The 21,757-nt window shown below is 40.8% G+C and overlaps 1 protein-coding gene across 1 annotated transcript; it reads left to right on the forward strand.

Moving 5' to 3' along the window:
- The first annotated feature begins 18,785 nt into the window (after nt 1–18,785).
- ORYCUNV1R1558 (vomeronasal 1 receptor oryCunV1R1558) lies at nt 18,786–19,715 on the forward strand. Its single transcript, NM_001167245.1, has one exon. It carries the CDS (start codon nt 18,786–18,788, stop codon nt 19,713–19,715), a length of 930 nt encoding a protein of 309 aa, NP_001160717.1.
- Nucleotides 19,716–21,757: the final 2,042 nt, after the last annotated feature.

Genomic DNA, 21,757 nt, shown 5'->3' on the forward strand with positions numbered 1-21,757 from the left:
TTTCTTAAGTAATCATTGGTGCTTATCTTTCTCCACTCCCCAGTTTTAACTGCCCCACTTTCTGCTTATTCATAATTTTTTCGGCCCTGGATTGTGGCACTGAGCCCCTGGAATCTACACTTGGTGTCTTGTTAATCATCCTCAAGTTCATAGCTGCTGAAAACAAAATCTTCCTTGATGTATAGCCTCATTTACTTTCTCTTGCAGCCGCTGTCATGTTGTAGTTCTCTAGCTTACTGTAAATCTCAAGAAAATTTATTGAAATCCTTTTTATCAGCTGCTGCTCTCCAATCACTTGAAGCTGGCTTGTGGGAGTTCACTTTTTCAATCACAGTTTTTAGATGGCAGCCCATTAAACAGTGTCAATTTAACGCCCACCTTCTTCCTTTGCTTCCCTAATGAACAGAAAAGTCATACTTATGTATCTAGGGGGAATACCTGGGATTTGGGATTCTGATCTCCCTGTGTGTAAATTTTCAGATCTTTTTGCAGATCTTTTAGGAAGTTTCTTTCCTCAGAAGATTGAAGGTTAGCCTTTCAGGTGCCAACTGTAGGAAATCATGTTTGGATGATGGTGAGCCTTTTTATTTCTCCCCCTGGAGCTAAGTGAGCATTAACTGCAGTCTTTCATTAGAGAGTAGTGCCTGTTGTTCGACATGAGCTGGTTACAATCTGCATAGTTTAAAAGACAAGTAGAGTCTACTGTTAAATATCTGTTGGTATAGGGTCAACTCAGTAATTTCACTAAATATCTGTACTATGCTAGGATTTGGTTAGATGTAAGACGTTCAGATATAAATAAGAGAGAACGTATTTTGGGTGTGGAATATTTATTATGACCTCTAAAGCCAGCTACTATGATATGTGCCAGTTACAAGCATCTTTCTTTACAATAGATTTGCAAGGTAATACTTTTCTACAAGAAATTTTTTCATGAAAGTTAAACAGTTCATAGAAATCAACATGGATGTTGAGTGAAATAAGCCAATCCCAAAGGGACAAATACCACTTGTTCTCCTTGATAGGTGACAACTAACTGAGCACCAAAAAGGAAACCTGTTAAAGTGAAATGAACACTATGAGAAACAGTGACTTGATCAGCCCTCACCCTGACTGTTGATAAGCAACTTAATATGTTATCCCTCTTAGTATTTTTTTGTTTGTTCTACTTAATACTTTTGGTTGAATACTGTAATCAATACACAATTCTTCTTAAGTGCTGAAACTTAACTGAAAAGTGATTGCTGTTAAATATAAGAGTGGGAATAAGAGAGGGAAGAGATGTGCAATTTGGGACATGCTCAAGCTGACTTACCTCAAATGGTAGAGTTAGAAACATACCAGGGGATTCCAATTCAATCTCATCAAGGTGGCATGTACCAATGCCATCTCACTAGTCCCAATGATCAATTTCTGTTCACAATTGATCAAAATGATAGGACTAAGAACCAAAGGGATCACAGAAACAAGAATAGTGTCTGCAAATACTAGCTGATAGAATAAAAAAGGGAGAGAACGATCCAACATGGGAAGTGAGATACACAGCAGACCCATAGAATGGCAAATGTCCTAACAGCACTCTGGCCTCATAATCAGCCCTTAAGGCATGTGGATCCAGCTGAAAAGCCCATGAGAGTATTTCAGGCATGGAAAGCCAAGACACTCTGGGGGAAATAAAAAAAACTGCATGAAAGATCTCCGCGACTGAGATCCAGTGGAAAGAATGGGTCATTAAAGAAGGAGGTACCTTTCTCTGAAGGGAGGAGAGAACTTCCACTTTGACCATGGCCTTGTCTAAAAATGATTAGAGTCGGTGAACTCAGGGGGCTTCCATAGCCTTGGCAGCTCATGACAAGAGCCTAGGGTGATTACTGATGCCATAAACAAGAGTGTCAATTTGTTAAGTCAACAACAGGAGTCACTGTGCACTTACTCCTCATGTAGGATCTTTGTCCTTAGTGTGCTGTACATTGAGATTTAATGCTATAACTAGTATTCAAACAGTATTTTTCACTTTATGTTTCTGTGTGGGAGCAAACTGTTGAAATCTTTACTTAATGTATGCTAAACTGATCTTCTGTATATAAAGAGAATCGAAAATGAATCTTGATGTGAATGGAAGGGGAGAGGGAGTGGGAAAGGGGAGGGTTGCGGGTTGGAGGGACGTTATGGGGGGGAAGCCATTGTAATCAATATTCTGTACTTTGGAAATTTATATTCATTAAATAAAAGTTAAAGAAAAAGAAATCAACATGGAATTTTTAGTGGCAGATAATCTATGACCCAGGATTCCCATAATATAGAAGAAATATCTTACTTCTACAACGGGCTATATCTAAACTTCTCCCTCTTCCTCTCTCTGTCTGCCTCTCTACCTATATATCTTTGTCAGCATTCTTTGTAATAATAAAAACAAAGCACAACATTATGTTCTATTAACTTTTAAAAAATACCTATTTTTTTACTTATTTTGAAAGGCAGAGAAAAAAGCAGGAGGGAGGGAGGGAGGGAGGGGGGAGGAAGGGGGGAGGGAGGGGAAGGGGGAGAGAGAGAGAGAGAGAGAGAGAGAGAGAGAGAGAGAGAGAGATTGCCTTTCAGGCTGATTGGAAGCAAAGCAGCTGGGACTCAAATCTATGCTCCAATACAGGATACTGACATTGCAAGCAGCAGCTGAACCTGCTGCCCATAGCATCAATCCTTGTTCTTTTTATTTGTTTATGCATTTTACAACAGTGCAAATGAATGCACCAAAGTTACAAATACCAACATGGATGTTTCTTAAAAATGTAATTTCTAAAGAATAAAAAAATACATACCCTTTATTAGATGAGATACATAGGATGGTTTCATTTACATAAAGGTTTAAAATAAGCAAAAATAAACAATATACCATTTAAACGTAATTTCATAAATGATAAAACTTTTTGCATATGCAGCTGCTGAATTACCAGAAACTCAGGTGATGTTGGTCCACTGGGAAAGTAGGAGATGCAGATGAGGACAAAGAGGGGGCTTCAAAAGTATTAAAAAGTTCCGTGAAATGGGGTCAAAGGGAAACATAATGTTTTATAATACAGCAGGAGAATATAACCTTTTATAGGAATGGTATTTTTCTAGCAGAAAAAAAATGTAGAATCAGACAGTTTTGTTCTGTCTCACTCAAAGTGAGCTGACTAAAATGGACTGTTAAAAATTATCAGGATAGGATATGGAGAAAGCCAGAACTGTCAAAGACATTTGGAGCCAGGTGGTGTTGTTTCCCCCTTTTAGCCTTTGCTACCTGTGTAATCATTTCCAGGTCTGTTAATCTTTTTACTTTTACTACTGATTGATTTTCCTTTTTTCTTCTCAGAGAAACTGAGATTTGGCCATTATTATTGGTCTGTCTCCAAATGAAATGCTAATATAGTACAACTTCTAAAAGCTGGTTTAAAAAATGTATGCGTTTTTCCTAGGTATATACCTAGAATTTTGGCTGATTTTTAAGAACTCCATGCCAATTGAGTCCACCAGTAGTTTCCAAAACTGTTTGTTTATTTATTTGGAGAGGGGAGTTTTCTTTTTAATTAAGATGTGTTAAAAGACATATAAAAAGGTGTGCATATTTGTGGGGTACTATATGATGGTTCATTACATGCCTCCATTAGAGATGCTTGTGGCAATAGTATCCAGACTGAAGCATGTGACGTCAGTCTGTAGTTCTCTCTTCCTCTGTTTGATGAAGAGCCTGATCAACTTTCCTTACTGAGGACTTTAATGTTTGCTTGTTTATAATACTTCTCACCATCTCAGCTCTTGCTCTTCCTGTTAATGCCTACATCATCCAAGAAGTGGAATGCCTAACTCTATGGTTTAAGTCTGTTAGAACCTTGGCCTTCTTTTCTCATTGCATTTCAGTGTTTTCAATAGTGTGTTTTTAGAGAATTTGTTTTTATTTTTTACCTCTTTTGCTCAAATAACCTCCACTTCATCCTAATAAAATCCTGCAAGCAAGAAATCTTTCACTTTCTTATACTATGTTAAAGTTCCTGGCTTTGTTTTTCTGCTCGTTCATTTGGATTTCATGGCCCATTGTTATAATTTGCCCTGGGAAATACCTTCTACCGCCTCTTCCACTGTTCTGTATGTCTGCAAAAACCTACAATTCATATTCACATATATAAGAATGTTCACGCATAGAGAACAGTAGTTACAATGCCCAAACTGGGAGGTTCAGGGCACATAAGCCTCTGAATGCACATGGAACCCACTGCATGACCCTTGCCCTGCCACCATAAAAACCCCACCAGTTTCCTTTGCTTTCTCTCAAGTCATTTTTGGACCAGATGGGGAGGCCTACCCTGCTCTCCCTAGAAGGCTTTATTATATAAGTAATAAACCTTTCCAAACTCTATTAGGCTTTACAAATGAAATTTTTGGTTGGGGGCCATCTGCAAAGTGACCACAAAAACTTTATCCAGGAAACAGCTCTAATGGAAATCTTAGCAGGGGCGACATTATGTGGCGGTTTCTGGGCCATGGTTGAGGGCATTAATTTTTTCTTTACCTGATTATGTCAGAAAAAAAGCAGCAAGAACAGTTACGAGACAAAAGCACTAGTTTAGCTGAGCGGTGATCATGACTTGGCTTAAAATGGGACCAGCTTAGGGCAGGGTATGATTTGAAAGTCTGATAACAAGGATTAGTTGAACATTGAAATATGAGGAATACTGGGAATGGAGCAATTTTGAGGTTAGGGTGAAGGTAATCAAGTTGTATATTTTGGCAAGTTGAATTTGTGAGGCTTTATTAGGCATTCAAATAGAAATGCAGAGAAGGCAGTGGGATACCCAAGACTGGAGCTCAGCTTTGCAGAGGAGACTCTGGGCAGGGCTTAAAATAGTGAGAATAGTGAAAAATTCCTTAAAAAGACCATGACATCTACCCACAAGTGTTTTACTTATGAAATGGAAGTCCAGTATATGTTAATAGCATGTATTAAAATGCTTCTTTTCTCCAGCTTTGTTTATATATAATTGCCCCATTCTAAGTAGTACAGATGGATGCCTTGATATATATACACAATCATGTATCACTTAATGATGAGGATGCTGTCTGAGAAATACCTTGTTAATGACATCATTCTTGTATGAACATCATAGAGTTATTTACATAAATGAAGATAGCTATGATATCACCAGGCAATTTAATTTCATGGGACCACTGTTGTTATTGACTGAAGCATTATGTGGCTCATTACTGTACATTGAGAAGTGATTACATGCAAGCTAGTTAATATATTCGTCACCTCAAATAATTATCATTTTATTTTTATGATGAGAACACTTCAGTTCTAATCTTATAGCAAATTTCCAGTCTGTAATACAGTGTTGTTGTCTTTCACCATGCTATATACCACATCTCTAGAACTTACTCCCCTTGCGAAACTGAAAATTTGTAACATTTGATGAACAATTAAATTATTTTAGTATTGGGTTCAAGGGAACCCTGACATTGTTGTGAAAATGTACTCACAAAAACTTGAGATCTTTGAAAGTCTAAGATACTTTTCTTGATACTAATTTGACTATCTTTTTGGACATTCTCAATTACCTTTTATAAGTTTCATTTGTCACAATGGTTGGTATATGACATCACAATGATGAATGATATCATATTTGCTTATGACATCACAATGGTTGGTTTGTGACATCCCAATTCACCCTGTTTACGACATTTATAAATATTTATATTTATGGCTTAAAATTCAGTTCAATGAAAATCTAACCACATTAAAAATACCAGTGGCTGTAGTGCTCATTAAAATATAGAATTATGGGACTGGCATTGTGGTGTACTGGAGTAAGCTTCTGCTGCTATGCCAGCATCAAATTCTGGAGCACCCGATCAAGTCCCAGTTGCACCGCTTCTGATCCAGGTCCCTGTTGATGTGCCTAGGAAAGGAGTGGAAGATGGTTCCAGTATTTGGGCCACTGCTACTCCTGTTGGGGATCCAAATGGAGTTCCAGACGCCTGGCTTTAAGTTGGCTCAGCCCTCTTTGTGACCATGGGTGTGAACCAGTGGATTAAAGATCTGTGTCTTCTTTTGTCTCTCTCTGCGTTTCAAACAAGTAAGTAAGTCTAAAATTTAAAATAAAGGATTATGTAAGAATTTCATGGAAAACAAAAACTCAAAGCTTCTATTGATCTGTTTTACCTTCAATTTCTTTTTTAAAATAAATATTTATTTATGTATTTGAAAGGCAGTGTTACAGAGAGGCAGAGGCAGAGAGAGAGAGGTCTTCCAATCACTGGTTCACTCCCCCAGTGGCCGCAATGTCCAGAGCTGCTCTAATCTGAAGCCAGGAGCCAAGAACTTCCTCCAAGTCTTTCTTTTTTTTAATTTTTTTTTGACAGGCAGAGTGGACAGTGAGAGAGACAGGGAGAAAGGTCTTCCTTTACCGTTGGTTCACCCTCCAATTGCCACTGTGGCCAGCGCACTGCAGCCAGTGCACCGTGCTGATCCAAAGCCAGGAGCAAGGTGCTTCTCCTGGTCTCCCATGAGGGTGCAGGGCCCAAGCACTTGGGCCATCCTCCACTGCACTCCCGGGCCACAGCAGAGAGCTGGCCTGGAAGAGGAGCAACCAGGACAGAATCCAGTGTGCCGACTGGGACTAGAACCTGGGGTGCCGGTGCCGCAGGTGGAGGATTAGCCTATTGAGCCGCGGCGCCGGCCCCTCCAGGTCTTTCCATGTGGGTGCAGATGCCCAAGGACTTGGGCCATCTTCTGCTTTCCCAGGCAGTGACAGAGAGCTGGATCAGAAGTGCAGCAGCCGGGACTCAAACCGGTACCCATATGGGCTGCAAGCACTGCAGGCAGCAGCTTGACCCACCATGCCACAGGGCTGGCCTCAACTTTCCAGTTCTGTTGTCAATTCATTGTGTGAAATTCCATCCAAATTTTAGGTATCCTTTGTTTATAGTCCCTGATGTGTCTCCCATGGAGATATTAAAATATTTTCTTTTTTCACGGCTCACTAGGCTAATCCTCTGCCTGTGGTGCCGGCACCCCAGGTTCTAGTCCCGGTTGGGGCACCAGATTCTGTCCCGGTTGCCCCTCTTCCAGGCCAGCTCTCTGCTGTGGCCCGGGAAGGCAGTGGAGGATGACCCAAGTGCTTAGGCCCTGCACCCGCTTGGGAGACCAGGAAAAAACCTGGCTCCTGGCTTCAGATCAGCGCTGTGCACTGGCCACAGTGGCCATTGGAGGGTCAACCAACGGAAAAAGAAGACCTTTCTCTCTGTCTCTCTTTCTCACTGTCCACTCTGCCTGTCAAAAAAAAGAATAAAATATTTTATTTTTTCTAAGATTAGTAATACTGTATTTTTGTACTGAAGTATCTGTTCCTATATAATGACAACCGTAGGAGAATTTGGACCAAAAGCAAAGAGAAATTAGTATTAACTTCTGGGAATAAAGTGTATTGGTTTAGACCAGTGTTGGGGTGCAGCAGCATCCCCTATGGGCACCAGTTCAAGTCCTGGCTACTCCATTTCTGGTCCAGCTCCCTGGTAACACCTGGGAAAGCATGGTAAGATGGTCCAAGAACTGGAACCACTTGAGAGGCCTGGCTCCTGGCACAGGCCTGGCACAGCCATGGTTGTTGCATCCATTTGGGGAATGAATCAGTAGATGAAAGATTCTCTCTCTCTCTAACTCGTCCTCTCCCTCTCCCTCACACAATTATTCTTAGGTGTTTAAATTTTAACTGAAAAGTGATCCCTGTTAGGAATTTGGAAAACATTATGCTGAGTGAAATAAGCCAATCCCAAAGGGACAAATACCACTTGTTCTCTCTGATAGGTGACAACTAACTGAGCACCAAAAAGGAAACCTGTTAAAGTGAAATGAACACTATGAGAAACAGTGACTTGATCAGCCCTCACCCTGACTGTTGATAAGCAACTTAATATGTTATCCCTCTTAGTATTTTTTTGTTTGTTCTACTTAATACTTTTGGTTGAATACTGTAATCAATACACAATTCTTCTTAAGTGCTGAAACTTAACTGAAAAGTGATTGCTGTTAAATATAAGAGTGGGAATAAGAGAGGGAAGAGATGTGCAATTTGGGACATGCTCAAGCTGACTTACCTCAAATGGTAGAGTTAGAAACATACCAGGGGATTCCAATTCAATCCCATCAAGGTGGCATGTACCAATGCCATCTCACTAGTCCCAGTGATCAATTTCTGTTCACAATTGATCATAATGATAGGACTAAGAACCAAAGGGAGCACATAAACAAGACTAGTGTCTGCAAATACTAGCTGATAGAATAAAAAAGGGAGAGAATGGTCCAACATGGGAAGTGAGATACACAGCAGACGCATAGAATGGCAGATGTCCTAAACAGCACTCTGGCCTCAGAATCAGCCCTTAAGGCATGTGAATCTGGCTGAAAAGCCCATGAGAGCATTTCAGGCATGGAAAGCCAAGACACTCTAGGGGAAATAAAAAAAAAAACCTAAATGAAAGATCTCCGCGACTGAGATCCCAGTGGAAAGAATGGGTCATTAAAGAAGGAGGTACCTTTCTCTGAAGGGAGGAGAGAACTTCCACTTTGACCATGGCCTTGTCTAAAAATGATTAGAGTCGGTGAACTCAGGGGGCTTCCATAGCCTTGGCAGCTCATGACAAGAGCCTAGGGTGATTACTGATGCCATAAACAAGAGTGTCAATTTGTTAAGTCAACAACAGGAGTCACTGTGCACTTACTCCTCATGTAGGATCTTTGTCCTTAGTGTGCTGTACATTGAGATTTAATGCTATAACTAGTATTCAAACAGTATTTTTCACTTTATGTTTCTGTGTGGGAGCAAACTGTTGAAATCTTTACTTAATGTATGCTAAACTGATCTTCTGTATATAAAGAGAATCGAAAATGAATCTTTTTTTTTTTGACAGGCAGAGTGGACAGTGAGAGAGAGAGAGACAGAGAGAAAGGTCTTCCTTTGCCGTTGGTTCACCCTCCAATGGCCGCCGCGGCCGGCACGCTGCGGCCGGCGCACCGCGCTGATCCGATGGCAGGAGCCAGGAGCCAGGTGCTTTTTCTTGGTCTCCCATGGGGTGCAGGGCCCAAGCACTTGGGCCATCCTCCACTGCACTCCCTGGCCACAGCAGAGGGCTGGCCTGGAAGAGGGGCAACCGGGACAAAATCTGGCGCCCCAACCGGGACTAGAACCTGGTGTGCTGGCGCCGCTAGGCGGAGGATTAGCCTAGTGAGCCGCGGCGCTGGCCGAAAATGAATCTTGATATGAATGGAAGGGCAGAGGGAGTGGGAAAGGGGAGGGTAGCGGGTGGGAGGGACGTTATGGGGGGGAAGCCATTGTAATCTATAAGCTGTACTTTGGAAATTTATATTCATTAAATAAAAGTTAAAAAAAAAAGATCTAGTCCATGGGGCCAGCACTGTGGCATTGTGGGTAAAGCTGCTGCCTGCAATGTGGGCATCCCATATGGGCACCGGTTCTATTCCTGGCTGTTCCACTTCCAATCCAGCTCTTTGCTATGCCCTGGGAAAGTAGAAAGCAGCCCAAATTCTTGGGCCCCTGTACCCATGTGGGAGACCTGCAGGAAGCTCCTGGCTCCTGGCTTCAGATCAGCACAGCTTCAGATGTTGCAGCCATCTGGGCAGTGAACCAGCTGATGGAAGACCTATCTCTCTGTCTCTCTCTGCCTCTGCCTCTCTGTAACTCTGCCTTCCATATAAATAAAGAAATCTGTAAAAACAAAAAAAATTACAAAACAGGGTGATAAACTGCATATTAATCATACAACAAAGGTGTTCATTCTCACTTTCTTATCAGAGAAATACAAATTAAAAAATGAGATGCTATACATAACCACCAATCTGTGTAAAATTGAAAGAATGACCTTACTGAGCACTGGTAAGGATTGGAGCCATGGCAGCTGGCCTACACTCCTGAGGAGTGTCCATATTTTTCAGGTAGAGCACTTTGGAGATATGTTTATTATTTACTGCTTTATTTTAAGATATTCATATTTTATAGTTTAACGGTTTCTTTATTTTTTTTTATGCCTCTGGCGGGGGGAGTGTTAACTGACTTATTGACCACAGAGAGATTTACCCCTGGTGCTCTCCGATAATAGGATCTGGTGGTTGGTGGCCAGTCCATTGCACCACTCACTCACACCACTCCCCCACCTCTGCGCAGCCTCTGCAGGGGCTGAGGAGTGCCAAGTTCAAGGCCTTGCACTTCTTGAGCAACCTCTTGATCTTCTTGTCGTGGGAGTTGGGATCCAGGGGCTGGTTTTACTCGTCATCCTCGGTGTCCGAGCCGCCTGCCTTCAGCTTCTTGGTGTCTGAGTCCTGCTGCTTCTTGGCTGACACCATCTTGGCTGCATGCCACTTGTGCCATTTGGTCCAGCAGTTCTGGAATCAGACCTTAATCTGGCTGTCGGTCATGCCCAGCGAGTAGGTGAGCTGCATGCGCTGTGAGTCTGCCAGGTACTTGGTCTGCTCCAAGGTCTTCTCCAGGGTGAAGATCTGCTGTCAGGAGAAGGTCAGCTGTGAGTGCTTCCTCTTCCCGTCCTTTTCCAGGCCCGCACTGTTGATGAGCCCTCAGCAGATCTCACTACCTACAGTCAGTGCTGACTGTGTCTCCTAGCATGGGAACCATGTCTTGACATAAACTCACACCAAAGGCACATCTGCACCCACCCCACAGGGTCTCTGTGAGGAAAGAAATTTCACTACATACATCCTTAGCACACAAGGACACCACAGAGGCCTCAACCAGCATTGCCATCAGCAGTTTATATAAATTGATACTTTCGTATTAGCAATGTGACAGAAACAATAAAATTAAACAAACACCAGGAGACAAGTTTCTGTTGAGAATGCTTTAAAAAGACAGAACTGGAGATATCCCATATAGTGATCAGAAGCTGAGGGCTCCCCTGGGCACTAGCACTGCTAGGGTCTATGTTCTGCTGAGGCCTGGTCCCAAGTGTGCCTCTAGCTAGGAATCTCCCCTCAGCTTCCTTCTCCCACCTATCCAGGGCTTCTATTCACATATGCCCCAAGTCCAAAAGCACCATAATGAGGCAAATATCTAAATACATAGGTGACTTCATTATGTCATTTTCATTGGAACATAGCTTCTAAAACATCCCATCTGACATCCTGTTTTCCATTCCTGGAGACTGAATGGTTGCTACAATATTACAGAGAACGAGTATAAACTCAGCAGTGCATTATCACTCTGCACTACTGGTGCACCCTTCCTTTTTCTGTCTTTCACACTCTAAATATTTGGCTCTTATCTGTGCAGTCTGAAGATCAATGATATTCAAATTTAGAAATGTGAGTCCTACCTGACATCCAATTTATATCATCCTTAATACCCAATGTGAGTATGGAAAAATACTCACATAATCTATGCACAATTTCCAGCATGCCGCTCCTTAACATTTGTGATCACACAGCACATGATCAGTTATGTTATATGGGTGAATATAAACATGCTGTTTCATAAAAACAGTCTTACTCAGAAATCACTGCCTACTCCTGCCTTTAAAGTACCAGCAAATAAACTGATATTTTAATGTAGTGATTGGAGGTCTTCCCTGGGAGCCCATGGTCCTCTGGTTAAAACAGTGGCATGTGAAATGCTCTGCTCAGCTTGATTCTCTAGCTCAGTGCTACTGATAATGGGTTGAGGAGAAGAAATATCAGCATTAAGAGGGAACTTGTTAAGGAAGCCAGTTCACGTGCTTAAATGAAGAACTGTAAGATCACAAATTCTTTGAGCCAACCCTGAATACCAAATGGTTAAATAACACTTCAAAATTGAGAGGAAATTCTGAGCTTAGGGTTTCTCAGTACAGCTTCCAATAGGGGTTGCATGGTCAGTTTTAAGAAGCACTGTTACAATTCTCTGCCCCGTGTATCCTGTCTGATAGTCTAGGTGTAAGATAAATGCATATTTTTATTTTTTATTGATAGTTTACGTTTTATGTTTTTATCATGTGCAACATGATGTTTGATGGAGGACACATGAGGAAGCCACCAGGACTCTCCCAAACAAGACAGAAAACATTGACATAAATGCTATGGCACTGACTTAATTTTCAGCTGGGGATATTCAAGATTCCTTGTGTAGTTGACAAGGACTTAGCTCATAGAGCCCATTCAGACCATTATAGACTAGAGAAACATGTTCACACATGAGCAAGTTTGAATCCCAGTTGTTCCTTCCCTGTTGTCTTCCACATCTCCCTGTAGTGTCTTCTGTTTGTACCAGTCCCAAAGCCAGAGCTTTTCCTGACAACTGTGAGCCTTGTGGGAGATGAGCTCACTGCCTCCTTTTCTCATAACCACACAGAGAGAGCCTCACCACACATCCATGAGCTTCCTGCAGAGACCCCACTGGGTGAGTGTGTGCTTCTCAGCCCTGTCAGTGCTGGTGAGTGCTCCACAAGAAAGTGGGTTGCATGGGTATTTTAGGATGATCCTGTGACATGTGAGGAAAGTACTGTTCTCCTGATTTCAGGCTGGAATATCAGAAATTCATTAGTGAAGTCAGAAGATATTTGCAGGCACAATCATTAATTTTATAATCTTATGAAGATATAATTAATATATGCAAGAAGCAACATTTATAATTACATTTCTCTATTTGAAGTTGAATTGCATTCCTTTTTATTGCACTAATTTTTTTCACATGTTCACTTACTACATGCATAATGTGAAATTGTATTTGTAAAAACACACAACCTAATTCAGAATGTTTTACTTCTTTTCTTAATGTAAAAAATTGTTAAGACATTTTAAGTATTTTGAAACTTGAATTTTTATGTCATAAAACATTTGTATTTTTAAACCTTGAAAGTAATTGAATTTTAGCAGGTCACCACAAATGTCATTTCTCTCTATTATAGTGATTGTTGTTATGCCCAGATAAGTAGATCCCCAAGAAGCCATCAGCCACCCGATCACACTGAAATGCAAAAGCAAGGTTTATTGTAAAAGTACAAGCCATGACAAGGACCTCGTCAGACCAGCGGATGCAGCAGAGGTCAGAGGAAAAAACCCAGGCCTTTGTTTGGGAGCACTTTTAAAGGAAAAAACCACAGGGTTACATCAGCAGGGGCTTACAGTAAGAGGCTTTTGGTGATTGGATGGGGCTGTTTTGAGTTGCTCTTAGTCGAAAGAGGGGAGTCTACGTTTGGCTTGTGTTCAGGGAGTTACCTCATTTGGTAATCTCTACTGAGCTGCCCTTGGTCTGCTGAGCTGTCCTTGGTAAGCTTTGATATCTCTGGAATGCCTGAATGCCTGCTTTTACAAGGACTCAAGGACTCGGGTCTGCTATGGGAAACGGAGGCTACTTTTTATTTTATTTTTTTAAAATGGAGTCACTTTGGCCCTCAATTATCAGATTTTTGTTTAGAGGCTACCAGACAACTATCCAGAAGTACCATCATCTGTAATTGCGTATTTGTAAAGTTAATAAGTGGCAGCTCAGTGCATGCACCATGAGTTAAATAATTTTTTTCTGAATTACACTCTCTGTTATTGTTTATTGTTTTCCACTTAAAACCAAACATATCAATTCTGGGTATATAATTGAGTGAGATTTATTTTATGATTGCAGACAAAATAAGAATTTCAAGAATTTGGCTTTCCTTTTCGTAAAAGAATCCTCTAACTACTTTTGCTGTTTACTTAGATTCGGTTTTCTTATTTGATATTCAAAGCATATTCAGACATGACTAGTTAATTTTAATGTCTTTATTGAGTAATATTAAAATCCATGGCAATTCATGAATTCAGGAGACTGTCTATGTGACTTTAAATGTGTAAAGAGATTGAACTAGAAAAGAGGAGATGCTATAGTTACTTGTTGCAAAGCCTGATGACTCTAGTATTGTTAGTGGTACTGTGCATTCCAATACTGCTAACAGAATAGATTTTATGTTCTCATCACAGAGAAGAAATAGAATATGAGGCAATGCGTATGTTAATTAACATGACTGAATCTTTCAGTTATGTATACTTGTATCTTTTTTTAAAGATTTTATTTATTTGAGAGGTAGAGTTACAGACAGTGAGGTGAGACAGAGAAAGGTCTTCCATCTGCTGGTTCACTCCCTAAATGGCCGCAACAGTCAGAGCTGTGCCAATCTGAAACTATGTGCCAGGTGCTTCGTCCTGGTCTCCCATGTGGGTGCAGGGGCCCAAGCACTTGGGCCATCTTCTACTGCTTTTCCAGGCCACAGCAGAGAGCTGGATTAGAATAGGAGCAGCCGGGACTAGAATTTGCACCCATATGGGATGCTGGCATCGCAGGCAGAGGATTTACCTACTGCACCACAGCACCGGCCCTGTCTACTTGTATCTTAACATCACATTGTGGCCCAAAAACATGCTTACTGTTTACACAAAAATAACAAATTAAATAAAATTACAGATAGTAAATCTTATTATGGAATGATAATGAACAAAATAAAACAAAATAGTGATGATGATTGTACATTTCATGACAAATGCCTCAAGCCACACAATCTGTAAACAGCTTTGGTTTCCAGACATAGATCCTGCAGGTGTTACAGTGTTGCAGGCTTCATGCAGTTTGGCAGGTGAGCAACTAAGAGAAGGATCTTCTGCCAGGCCAAACCATGGCACCTGCAGCAGAGAGAGCAGGTTCTCCTCTCCCTTCCAGATCCCTACCTGACACTGCTGCTGTGACTCTCAGCCTCTACTGATTTTGATGCAGAGAGAGGCAGCAGAATTAGGAGAAAGGGAGTGTTAGACTTTGTGCATCTCCTCTAAAATTCTCAACATTTCTTCGTGCTCTGGATGACCAGCAATTGGTTTTACAGTGCTAGTCTCAGAATATGGTCCAATATATGAGAAAAAATCTTGTCAATTTGTGTAGTTTGTCCATAAACCACAAAGCACTATTTTTAATATACATTATAAAATTTTATCTAGACCAAAAAAAGTACAAAGGTCTGTAACTTATGATATCCTTCCTAAAGTAATATTTCTCTGATTATTAGATACTAGTGTAAAGTTGAGGATTTTAGGCCGGTGCCGCTGCTTACTAGGCTAATCCTCCACCTATGGCACCAGCACCCCGGGTTCTAGTCCTGGTTGGGCGCCGGATTCTGTCCTGGTTGCCCCTCTTCCAGGCCAGCTCTCTGCTGTGTCCCAGGAGTGCAGTGGAGATTGGCCCAAGTGCTTGGGCCCTGCACCCGCATGGGAAACCAGGAGGAGGCCCCTGGCTCCTGGCTTTGGATGGGCGCAGCGCACTGGCCGTAGTGGCCATTTGGGGGGTAAACCAATGGAAGGAAGACCTTTCTGTCTCTCTCTCTCTCTCACTAACTCTGCCTGTCAAAAAATAAATAAATAAAAATTTAAAAAAATGTTGAGGATTTTAACAGTGTTCTCTCTAAAATGACAGCATTGTATCTGAAATGGCCCTTGGGTTCCTGTAAGCCTTCTTTCTTTCTTTGCACTCCTCTTTGTTTCTGCTCTAAGAACACAGAGTTTATGGTAGGTCTTTTGTTCCTGGTACATTTAATGGTGTTATTTTCCCCTCTATAACCCACAGCTATATATGTACTTGAGGCTTACAATATTGAGAGCAAAGCGAAAATCAGTACAATGAAAATGAACCTGACTTGCATTATCTGTCTTCTGAGGGTTTTCACAGGCTTCACCCTGACCCCAGGACAAACCGGTGGACACATCTCATAATAAATGCTACTATGTGTACTCACACATGTATATTTTATGAATAACTTGGCATCCACTTTCCTTTACACTCGCTCTGTTTGCATTTGTTATCTATGGATTTAATCTGTTTTTGCCTTCTATTTCCTCTCCCCTGTTGTCTATACCATGTTATCCCAAACTACATTTTGATTTCCAGGATAAGTACCAAGGTCAGAAAATTCAAACAAAAGATATTCTTTAATTAAATTTAAATTCTGATAAACAGTGGATCACTTTTTAGTAAACACATACAATATTTGACTCTTTATTGCAATAGTCTTAAATTGGAAATGCTTTTGATAAAGAATTATCTATTTCTTTCTTTTTTTTTTTTTGACAGGCAGAGTGGACAGTGAGAGAGAGAGGCAGAGAGAAAGGTCTTCCTTTGCCGTTGGTTCACCTTCCAATGGCCGCGGCAGCCGGCGCGCTGAGGCCGGCGCACCGTGCTGATCCGATGGCAGGAGCCAGGAGCCAGGTGCTTTTCCTGGTCTCCCATGGGGTGCAGGGCCCAAGCACCTGGGCCATCCTCCACTGCACTCCCTGGCCACAGCAGAGAGCTGGCCTGGAAGAGGGGCAACCGGGACAGAATCCGGCGCCCCAACCGGGACTAGAACCCGGGGTGCCGGCGCCGCTAGGCGGAGGATTAGCCTAGTGAGCCGCAGCGCCAGCCAAGAATTATCTATTTCTATGAAATTTATATTTAATGAGGCCAGTGCCGTGGCTCAATAGGCTAATCCTCCGCCTTGAGGCGCTGGCACACTGGGTTCTAGTCCTGGTCGGGGCACCGGATTCTATCCCGGTTGCCCCTCTTCCAGGCCAGCTCTCTGCTATGGCCCGGGAGTGCAGTGGAGGATGGCCCAAGTCCTTGGGCCCTGCACCCGTATGGGAGACCAGGAAAAGCACCTGGCTCCTGGCTTCGGATCAGCGCAATGCGCTGGCCACAGCACGCTGGCCACGGCGCAATTAGAGGGTGAACCAACGGCAAAAAGGAAGACCTTTCTCTCTGTCTCTCTCTCACTGTCCATTCTCCCTGTCAAAAATAAAAAAAAATTATATTTAATGAGTATGTTGTATTTTGTCTAATAACTTCTACTTGGAAAACCATGCTTCTCTGCAATCCAAAATCACCACCAATTCTCTTGAGAGCCTCACTGAAATAGTTTGTTGCCTTCTATCAAGTGAACACTTGCATTTGCTGACAGCTATGCATCACACACAGTGAACCATATATATCTTTGACTCAGACAACAAATACTAAAATTATATCTGCAATATTTTACCTGACAATTTTTGTTATCCCATTTTTTGACTCATAAAACATGAATTACATTAATCAAATAAAATAATTTTATTAATTAAAATTAACTAATAAATATATTCACAAGCTAATTATGCACACATTAGTGATCTCTGTTCTACTGTTTATTTTCCATTAGTACTCAAAACAGACTTAAAATTTGGAAATGCTGTGTTAATGCCGTTACATCAATATGATTCTGGTGCTTCTCCTGGGTCCAATCTGAGAGAAAAACCAAGACTGCTGAAGGTGTTGAGATTTTTGATGGCAGCACCATGTTGTTTGGCTTCACCAGTCACTTCACTTCAGTTCAGATGGAAATGAGCCTTTAGTAGATGAAGCTTTGTGAAAGAATTATAAATATGTAATCAACTCATAGTTTCTCCATTTTACACACATGCATTTTATTTAGCATTATAGATGCTTCAAACTCAGATATAAATGTCTAAATATGTGTCAAGAACAAAATCCCCCAACATTTCTGTATTAACTTACATATTTATATTGATGGGACTATAGTAAGTGGCCTTGATAACATAATCATATACTTATCAGCCTTGGAAAAGGGAGAGAAATGTGGTGATTTCTTTTTTATTTTTTCCCATTGATATACAGCTAAAGTGTTCAGTCTTTTGCTATAGGTTAAATGCTTTCTCTAAAATTCATGTTGAAATTTAATTAAAATTGTAGGAAGTGATTAGGCTGTGACAGCTCTAACTTTGTGGGTGTGATTAGTGCCATTATAAAAAGGCACAGTAGTCCCCTTTACTCTCTTGTTCCTTCACCTTTTACTGTGAGATGATGAATAAAGAAGGCACTCATCACATAGAGGTCCCTCAATCTTGGACAGTGAGAAAAATTTCTCTCATTTAAAAATTTATACATTGAGGTTGGCACTCTGGTGTAGTGAGTAAATCCACCAGTTGCAGTTACCAGCATCCCGTATGAGTCCCGGTTTGAGTCAAGGCTGCTCCACTCTGATCCAGCTCTCTGCTATGACCAGGGAAAGCAGTAGAAGATGGTCTAAGTTCTTGGGCCCTTGCACCCATGTGGGAGACCTGGAAGAAGCTCCTGGCTCCTGGCTTCAGATTGGTCCAGCTCCAGCTGTTGCAGACTTTTGGGAAGTAAACTAGCAAATAGACAGTCTCTCTCTCTCTCTCTCTCTCTCTCTCTCTCTCTGCCTATGCTTCTGTAACTGTCTTATAAATAAATAATTAAATCTCTAAAAATTTATAAATCATATTATGGTAGCATGAAATGAACTAAGGCACCCTGGATTAAAATAATTAGAGAGGGTATTTATGCTTGTATCTGAGCTAATAGCATGTTAAATAATGGAAATATTTTAACATTGGATCTATCTTAAATAAGACTTGAAGCGACTTGTTTTTACAACCTAGGATCCAAGAATTTTTCAATGCAAGGGAGACTGTTATTGTGCAGTCTCCTGTGTATCATGAAAGTGAAGAATTTATGATGTTTTCAACTTGAGATTTGAAAGCTGGGCTTTGACAATATCCTTCTGAATAGAAGAAAGTTCACAAAATAAACTTCTGGGATGGAAACTAACTAAAAGAGATTGATTTTCATTGTAAAGATAGGAAGTTAGAAAGCAAGTTTCTGGTAGGCAGAATAATGCCATCTGATGATATGAGATGCTGTTTTTGTTTACTTTTCAGACATGCATGTGTTCCTTCCCTGGTTAAGATGAGCCAAATTTCTGCTTACGTTGTTATTTATAAATGTATTCTTTCTCAAGCTGGCATTGGAATCTCAGCCAACACCTTCCTCTTCCTCTCTCACATCTCCACAATCCTGCTGGATCACCGGCCTAAGCCCACTGACCTGACCACCTGTCACCTGGCCTTAGTCCACATTGCTTTTCTCACTACTGTGCTCTTTTTGCTCTCTCCAGACCTTTTTGAGTCATTGAATGTATGGAATGACTTCAAGTGTAAGGCTTTGTTCTACATAAACAGAGTGATGAAGGGCCTCTCCGTCTGCACCACCTGCCTCATGAGCATCATCCAGGCCATCACCATCAGTCCTAGCAGCTCCTGGTTGGCACAGTTTAAATATAAACACACACATTTCATTTTCTATTTATTCTTCTTCATATGGCTAGTCTGCTTGTCTTTCAGCACTACCACACTCTTCCACACTGTGGCATCTTCCAATGAGACCCAGACCAATCTGATGGCTATCACTAAATACTGCTCATTTTACCCCATAAAGCACAGCATCATGGGCTTGATGTTCACAATGACCATATCCAGGGACGTCTTCCTGGTGGGAGTCATGCTGCTCTCAAGTGCATACATGGTGATCCTCTTACTCAGGCATCAGAGGAGGTCCCAGCACCTTCACAGCACCAGCCTCTCCCCAAGATCCTCCCCAGAGAAAAGGGCCACCCAGACCATCCTGCTGCTGGTGAGTTTCTTTGTGGTCATGTACTGGGTGGACTTCATCATCTCATCCTCCTCCTTGATACTGTGGACATATGACTCAGTTATCATGGGTGTCCAGTATGTTGTGGTCCATGTCTATGCCACTGTCAGTCCATTGGTGCTTATCAGTTCTGATAAGAGGATACTCAATGTTTTGCATAATGTGTCATGGAAAAGGTTTCAGTTTTAACAAGTTGATGACAAAAACGGTTGTGTTTCAGTGTGGCTGTTGTTCAGCAGTTAAGGGATACCCACATCCCATATTGGAGTGCTCAGGTTCAAATTCTGCCTCTCTTTCTGATCCTGCTTATTGTTAGTACACACTGTAATTGACAGCACATGCTCGATCAAGTACTTGGGTTCCTATCTCCCACATGGGTGTGACAGATGGTGATCTAGGATTTTGGCTTTGGGCTGGCCTAACTCTGGCTCTGTACATCAGCAATTACCCAGCAAATTTCTGATTATCTATATATCTGTCTATCATCTATCTATTTATCATCTCTCTTCTCCCTGAAATTAAGTAAAATTAGATTTTATGAATGATTGTCTTGCAATAGCTGTATCTGAGAACATATGAATTATTCTAGTACATCAGGTTCCTATCTGATTAATTTAATTGTACAGAATTATACTTTTTTATTTCTAAATGCTTTGAGACTTATTTTGTCCAAAATTTACATTTTTTAATTCAACATACAGCATGATTTAAAATTTCCGTATGTTTACTAGTTTCTTGTTTTTTTTTTTTTTTATTCTGATTTCAGAAAATCAGACAGGGAAACTTTTCTTTCTTCTTGAAGTGAATACTTTAGATATATCTGACAGCAGTCAAATCTTTCATGACTTACTTTGGAAAATATTTTTATTTTACTTTTAAAATTGAAAATAGGTAATTATTAAAATGTAAAAAAGTAACCTGGATATCCATTTCTGTCAGCAATGATAATTTTTCATATCTCCCTTTTTGGATTATACAGGGACTGTGTAGATTGTTCTGATACTTTTTTTAGGCTTTCTTTCTTTCTTTTTTTCTTTCTTTTTTCTTTTTTTTGACAGGCAGGGTGGACAGTGAGAGAGAGAGACAGACAGAGAGAAAGGTCTTCCGTTTCCGTTGGTTCACCCCCCAAGTGGCAGCTATGGCCGGCGCGCTGCGCCAATCTGAAGCTAGGAGCCAGGTGATTCTCCTGGTCTCCCATGCAGATGAAGGGCCTAAGCACTTGGGCCATCCTCCACTGCACTCCCAGGCCACAGCAGAGAGCTAGACTGGAAGAGGAGCAACCGGGACAGAATCTGGTGCCCCAACTGGGACTGGAACCTGGTGTGCTGGCACCACAGGCGGAGGATTAGCCTATGAGCCGTGGCGCCAGCCTAGGCCATATTTATTTTTCTCTACTCTCCAATTTTATTTCTACTTGATCATGCAGTTTCACATTTATTTCTCTTTGAATGCTTCTATTTATTTATCTTTTTTAATTCAATGAAATGCTGAAATCAATGTGTTATGTCTGGTTGTTTGGTATTTGGTATTTATAAATTATTTCACTGGGATAATATATTTCATAATTGTATACATTATCTAAATCTAAATATACAAGTAAATTTGTTTTACTCATTCTCATTCTAGTTGTCACATAACTAAAGTTATATTTTCTACAGCAGTGTCACCCTGTGATATAATTTGGCAGCTCAATCTTCTAGTTCATCACTCTCATCATCTGAGCTTAATGTCTAAATTCTGTTTTATATTTGCTTACTTTATTACATTTTTTCAAATGTGTACATTTCATTTGATTCTTTTCTAAATATGGCTAATCAAATTTGTTGTTCCTCATCTTATTATTTCTCATTCTTATTACTAGTTCATTTTTTTCATTTTCTGTTTAATTAATTAAATATATGAAATGTAATTCTGATATATAATTTCTGTGAACCTTCATTCTTGTGACTTATTTCTGTGTATGCTCCATTACTTTCAATTTGGTTCTCATATTTGGTGTGCTTTGATCCTTGGAAAGTCTCCAGTTTTCATATTTCCTTGTTTACTCCAGTTAGCCAGAGGGAAAAGTAAGTGTTCAGCCAGTGTCCCTAGGATAGCACTTGTCTCTCAGTTTGATTTTTCCTCTTTCTGTTGATTTCTGTTTGATCTTGGGAAATTTTTCAATTTTCCTTTTGACTGTCTTGGACAATTTAAGGATGTTTGCAACTTCTTGAGTACATTTAGTTATTATA

Source organism: Oryctolagus cuniculus, chromosome 19 (assembly GCF_964237555.1).
Source record: "Oryctolagus cuniculus chromosome 19, mOryCun1.1, whole genome shotgun sequence".
NCBI classification, from domain to species: domain Eukaryota; kingdom Metazoa; phylum Chordata; class Mammalia; order Lagomorpha; family Leporidae; genus Oryctolagus; species Oryctolagus cuniculus.